The sequence below is a fragment of the Lactuca virosa genome, chromosome 1 (genome assembly GCF_052849685.1).
Source record: "Lactuca virosa cultivar CGN04683 chromosome 1, Lactuca_virosa_CGN04683_v6, whole genome shotgun sequence".
Taxonomy (NCBI): Eukaryota; Viridiplantae; Streptophyta; class Magnoliopsida; order Asterales; family Asteraceae; genus Lactuca; species Lactuca virosa.
Genome location: NC_136426.1, coordinates 198,458,440 through 198,465,224, shown reverse-complemented (window position 1 = coordinate 198,465,224; position 6,785 = coordinate 198,458,440). Strand labels below are relative to the sequence as shown.

Here is a 6,785-nt window from a genome sequence, read left to right as displayed (position 1 = left end):
TTCCCCATAGATCATTAGGTATTATTATTCTTTTATATTCTCATCATTGCTACTTTTGATACTATTATATGGCATTATTTATTTAATTCTAACATAAAATAGAACCATATCTGCTTCGCGCATAACACAATATATACATATATTAACATATAACCTAGGTAATAAGCATATAATTCATATTCCATTCCCAACATATATTTAATACTTTTATTAAATCATGTTCATAAAATGGACTATACACTCACTTGACAAAAGTTGATAAGCTACACTTTGACATGACCTAGGAATGAATACCACTAATTTGTAGTCTAATTATTCCTTGTTTAATAGTAGTCTATATTCCTCACTGATCCCAGTAGATACCGAGAGTTCTATCAATTAAGGACCAGCCAGGCAGGACAATTGGGAGGTAGCACCAATCAAGCATATAGACTTATGAAATCAAGTAACCAAGCCAACGTAACCATTCTGTACACTTTTCGTATAAGCAGATCAATCAGCATTATGATTGGAATCACTGGTAAATCTTATTTATAGGTTCGTAATAGCGACTTATGAATATAAATATAAGTTACACTGAAAAGACTAGATTTTAGCTTAACATACAGAGGTTCTTTTCACGACAAACGTTAGGAAATTGCATTGACAGAGCTTCTACTTGCTAGCTACTACTACTTTAGGGTTCGCAGGGCTTCGCCGTAGTCTAAAACTAAGAGAAAATGAGCTAGAATTGAAACAAATCGAGAGAGAGTGTTTGGAATGTTGTGGGGAAAAGAATGAGGCTTGTCCTCCTGTTTATAAACGATTTTTGTGGTGCATGCCGTGAAAATGGGGTTCACGTCACGTATTTTAAGGCGACATCTCCCTATCCAGTTTATGCCACGTGTCAGACTCCCCGTGATCCGTGATTTCACCTTCTAGAAGCGCACATCGCGCACATGGCGTGCACCGCTGGCGACGCAAAACGCAGCTTTTGTAAATTCGAAAACTTCATCGTACGGACTCTGTTTTTGACGTTCTTATAACCACGGAAAGCTATTGATGAAATCTACCACTTTCCTTTGGACTCTATTGGTAATTCTTACTTTATTTTATCCTTAATATTTATATGATTAAATGATTTTGCTAAAATCATAACTTACTCATACGGACTTCGTTTTTGGCATTCTTTTTCTCAAAATACCTATCATAAAGAGTATTATGATATTCCTTTTGGTGACTTTAGCTAAAAGTTGACCATTCTCTTCATATTGTTTTACGTCACACATTCCTTATGCGCGGCTGATTTTTAATTCATACGGAATCAGATTTCTACGAAATTTATATTTTCGGGATCAGGATGACGCAGTTGCCACGACGTGATGAAATCCCTTCTATGACATAGTGGTTGATCTGGTCACGATTGTTTTGTTGTAGAGCTGGCACGACATGACCAATGGGTGGACACAACGTGGGGGTCTGCTAGGTTTAAATTTGACTGTTAACTTTTTGACTTTTGGTCAAATTGCTAGTTTTAGAAGGTAGATAAAGGTATGAATTTGGTTATTCCATTAGGTGAGGTTTAGCATTGGTTTCTTGAATGTACGAGTTGTGGTTATTCGAAATTGAATGTGAGGCGAGTTTTCTCACTATATTATGTAGGATGTTTGTTGTCGTTGTGATAATTACATGGAAGACTAGGAACTAGCCACTAGCAATAGTATGAAACACTAGGATCTGGCCCTAGAACTTATATGAAAGACCGTGATCTTGCCCATGATACTTGTATGCAAGACTAGAATTTGGCCCTTGGCATTGCAAGAAAATACAATGATTTGGTCCATGGTAAGAAGTGATTATCAGACTATGATTTGTCCTATATCATTCACTTGGGGTTGAAATATACCTATTATATGTATGGTTTGTGGTATTTAGGGAACTCACTAAGATTTGTGCTTACGGTTTATGTTTAAATGTTTCATGTACTTCTAGTTCCCACAGGAAGGGCCTAGCCTGATCGTGTTGCGAACCCCGACGTTTTATTCCACACTATTTATGTTATGACTTATTCCAATGTTTTGAAAATACTTATACTCTGATTATCTTTTGAGAATGAATGAACAAATGGTTTGGTTGTTTTAAAAACGAAATCTTTACTTAGTACTTTTAGGATATTACAAGTTGGTGTTAGAGCCTTAGTTTGAGGGATTCGGACACACTATCCAGTGTGTCTGAACTCAAACTAAGGATTAATTAAATCTCTTTACAAAAGAAACAATTTTCTAAAATGTTTTTCATAAAGAAAGCGGTGTGATACATGCAATCAGCTGAGCTCAATTAAGATGTTCCCAAAATACCTATACATGAATGATTTTCTTTAGTGTGCTAGTATATGAAATACATGCTAGAAGAGGTTTAAGCATTTGGTCAAGATATCATGATAGAATTCTTGTTAGGAGAGATGCCTTTATAATCCTGACATGTATGGATTGATTAGGGGCTTTATGGTTTTTCCTGATACTGTGAATTATTTGGTGAATGCACTATGGTGGTACATAGTTAAGACGAGATAGACTTAGAGTGTTTGATTCAACCTCAATGCCTATTCTTGTTTGATGGAGACAACTATTCAAACGTCTATTTTATTGCAATTATATATGACATGCATTCTGGGGTGATTATTAACGTCAGTAGAGACCTTGTGGCATGTATCGAGAGTAGAATCCTAGGAGAGCATAGGTAGTATCTTAGTATGTTGTATTCATTGTTTAGCATAATAACATATAATTGTAGTCATAAGGGAGTGACTTATAAAATTGGGGTTGATTATTGAGGAAATTACGGATAGGTATGGAAGATAGTATGGGCCCGTACTACTGAAATCATAGGATATGTACTAGAATCAAGGGAATTCACAAAGATTCTAAGAAGCTTGTAGTACGAGGAGTCCTTTTAGTATGTTTTGACCATTTTATTTCCTTTTCATAATGGTTATGGTGACTGGTCATGGAGGATCAACTGGTTGTGGCTCTAGTTCAGGCTCTGGTGATGAACCTAGAGATGTTGGGCTCCATAAGTTTATGACATCTGAGATTTCGTGATTGGTCCTTGAGGTGACCCCTGTTATGTTCATGCCAATAAAGGAAGGGATTATAGAGTTGATTAAGGAGCGTTTAGGGCCTTTCATGCAGAGTTAGCCACCGGTCAGCCTGGGGCCTGTGTTCTCAATTTGCGAGAGTTTTGTGCTTGTGGGGCTCTTGATTTCTTTAGGAAGAAGGACCCCATCGCTAGTAGACAATGGATAGAAGACATGATGTAACATCCTGGTTCCGAGGTATAGCATGTTTGCATGGGTGACTCGATGAGTAGGTGCCTCAACTCGTTGAGTAAGGTCGCATTGGGTGACGTGGATTAATGAGCTGACTCGACGAGTCAGCGCTGCTGAAGGAAACCCTAAACCTTTGGGTCTGTAGCCTATTTAAGGGAACTTATGCCCATTTCCGCCTCACCGGTTACTCTACACCCCTGAGAGCAAACCCTAATTGCTATTTGAGCTTGAGAGTGAGAGAGAAGTTCATATTGAGGTTCTTGTGCATCATTTGAAGAAGAGGAGGAGGTTATCAAGCAAGGAGGCGGAGGTGAGGTTGTTGGATCCAATGATTTCCTATCCAGAGCTCCCGAGGAAGGTATGAGGCCTTCACCTTTCTTCTTATTTTGGTTAGATCTCATATCTATGGAGTTTTAGGGCTTTTTGCCATCCTTTGCTTGGGTTTTTGAGTAGCATGAATTATCAAGAAGTCTAGACCTCAGATCTGGACCTTGTGAGGTCCTTAGAGTCTAGATGTCCCAGCTTTATTAATCCATATGAGGGTTTTTGGGCTTAATCATTCATGAAGGGCATGTATTAGCATTTTGGAGCAATAACATCATGCATGAACGTAAAGATCGAAGCTTTACGTGATTATTGAGCCTTGAGATGATAGATCTAGTGTTTGGAGTGATAGATGTGGTTGAAATCGTCTGAATGAACAATGGTTCTGAATGAACTCGCCGAGTCGATGAGCCGACTCAACGAGTTGGTTAGGGTTTGTCCCGAAGAGCTGAATCATACGATAGCTCAGCGAGTTGGGGGTCAACTTGACGAGTTGATCTGGACTTTCATGAGACTTCTGAGGAAATGAGTGGACTAGACGAGTCACAAGGGTGTACTCGGCGAGTCGGGTCAAATATAGACTGTTGACTCGAGTTTGACTGCGGTTGACTTTAGGGTTGGGTCAATCATGAGTAATGGAGACCATGGAGGGGTAAAATGGTCTTTTATCCACTTCAAGAGTTAGGTAGAGAGAGAGAATAGCCTTTGGTGTATTTGAGTATGAATAGGGTATTAATTAGAGATGTTTGTCTTATGTGTTAGGCGGAGGCTAGTCCGAGATTTCCGGGTACAAGACTGTGACTAGCTTGCTTACGAGGTGAGAATTCTCACTATACTTTACCTAGACTGGTAATTATGTGTGACCAGAGGTTCTTATGTGCTTACTTGAGTTATGTGTTATTATGCATTTTTTTCTATGTGATATATATGCTATATTCTGAGCTTACAGAGTTAGGGCTGGAGGGTCCACAGAGTTAGGACCGGAGGGTCCATACAGTTAGGACCGGAGGGTCCATCAGAGTTGTGGGACTGGAGGGTCCCACGGAGACACATTGACTGGAGGGTCTTACAGAGCTATATCCTCGAATGGCTAATTATTTGTGCGTGGTATTTTGGGGGACTCACTAAGCTTCGTGCTTACCGTGTTATGTGATATGTGTTTCAGGTTTTTCTCAGGATCGCGGGAAGGCGCCGGCTTGATTGTACACACTACAGGAAGAGTTATGTTTTGAGGATCCTGGATTATTAAACAAACAATTATGGAGTTGTGTTTTATAAATTAAATAAAAGAGATTTTTGTGATATGTGTTATGAGAATTATGCGATTTTAAACGAAAAATTTATTTGAAAATTTACCATTAATTCGAAGATCTTAATCTGAGATCAAACATACCATTAATTAGTTTAATGTATCTCAAAAGACCTAACAATTTCATAGTAAATTGAAATCGGTAAAATGCTTTACCTACTATAAATGAATTCGCAATTACATTAAGGCATCCCTCTTCTTAATTTTGAATTACACTTTTGGATCCTATCCTTGAATATTAATTTGGGTAAAAATACTTAAGGATTAATCAACTAACTAAAATCTTAACTCTTATTATAGGTGTATGGAAATGGTGAACGTCTTCCTCCTCCACCACCAAATTCACCCACTCAAAACTTCCATCTCTTGTTGATCCTCTCAAAGAGACGCTCGTTGGTCCAAATTACATAGATTGGATGCGAAATTTAAAGATGACTTTTAGATATGAGAACAAAGAATATGTTCTCAAGAATCTAATCCCAAAAATAAACAAAGAAATTGCTACTCCTGAGGAACTTTTTAATTATAATCAGCAGGTAGATGATGAAACCAAGGTCGCTTGAACTATGATTGCAACCATGAAACTTGACCTTTAAAAGTCCTATGACGACTACTGCCCTTACGAAATGAACTTGGATCTTGCTCAAATGTTCCACAAGAAAGCAATACTAGAGCGTTATGAAGTCGTGAAGGCGTTGATGGGATGCAAATTGAAAGAAGGGGAATCTGTCTTTGCTCATGTGAAAAAAATGAGTAGACACGTGGAAGGGCTTGAAAAGCTCAATGTGAATTTAAATAAGGAGCGGTCCATTGACATGGTTCTCAACTCATTGCCCATTAGTTATAATCAGTTAATCCTGAATTATCATATGAAGAATACTGAGACCACATTGATCGAGCTTCATAGCCTATTGGTCACAGTTGAAGCTGAAATGAAGAAGTCTAAGTCTAAAAGTTCTGCAAGTGCCCCAGATGTGGCTATTCAACATGGAAAGGTCAAGAAGAGAAAGGCCTACTCCGAAACTAAGTGGGAAGGGAAAGCTATGCTGGAGAGTCCAGTGTGTCAAAGGGAAAGCTAAACTTCAACACTCCTCCTATAGCTTATCCAAAAGAAGCCTTATACTTTCATTATGGACAGAAGGGGAATTGGAAGAGAAGTTGCCAAAAGTACCTGCAAGAAGTGAGAGCGGCTAAGGGCCAGGTGTCTAGCTCTTCATATGGTATGTACTCTTTAAAAATCAATAACGCTTATATTTCAAACGCTTGGGTCCTTGATACAAGATGTGGTTTCCACATTTATTCTAATACGTAGGAACTAAGGGAAAGTGAAGAGCTCAAGCATGGGAAGTTGAACCTGATCATGGGGAATCGGAAAAAGTTGTATACCACTAGGATTAGGTAATATGAGCTAGCATTTGATAATAATGTTAGGGTTGATTTAGAAAATTGTTGTTATTCGTCAGAAATGACTAGAAACATAATTTCGTTTCATGCTTTATTTACGAAAGGTTAGCGCTATAGTTTTGGTAATAATGACGATACAATTTTAGTTTATAAATATGGTGCATTTATTTTTAAAGCTTCTCCTTATAATGGTGTATCTGTGAATGAACTTGGAAATTGTGTTTATAATATTGATTCTTCCAATAGATTTATTTAGAAAAGTTAGTCGATATAGTTTTGATAATAATCGTGGTACAATTTTATTTTATAAATCTGGTGCATTTATTTTTAAAGCTTCTCCTTGTAATGGTGTGTACGATACTATTGTTTGTGTGAATGAATGTGGAAATTGTGTTAATAATATTTATTCTTCCAATAGTTTATAAATATGGAATTATCGTC

The 6,785-nt window shown here is 37.7% G+C and overlaps 1 protein-coding gene across 1 annotated transcript; it reads left to right on the top strand.

The window, feature by feature from the left end:
* The first annotated feature begins 5,566 nt into the window (after window positions 1-5,566).
* Window positions 5,567-6,019, top strand: LOC145126367 (uncharacterized). Its single transcript, XM_079061746.1, has one exon. The coding sequence runs from the start codon at window positions 5,567-5,569 to the stop codon at window positions 6,017-6,019; it is 453 nt and encodes a 150-aa protein (XP_078917872.1).
* The last annotated feature ends 766 nt before the right edge of the window (window positions 6,020-6,785 follow it).

Excerpts from the sequence above, each read along its gene's own strand:
- LOC145126367 (XM_079061746.1), top strand. The coding sequence starts at position 5,567 with ATGAACTTGGATCTTGCTCAAATGTTCCACAAGAAAGCAATACTAGAG.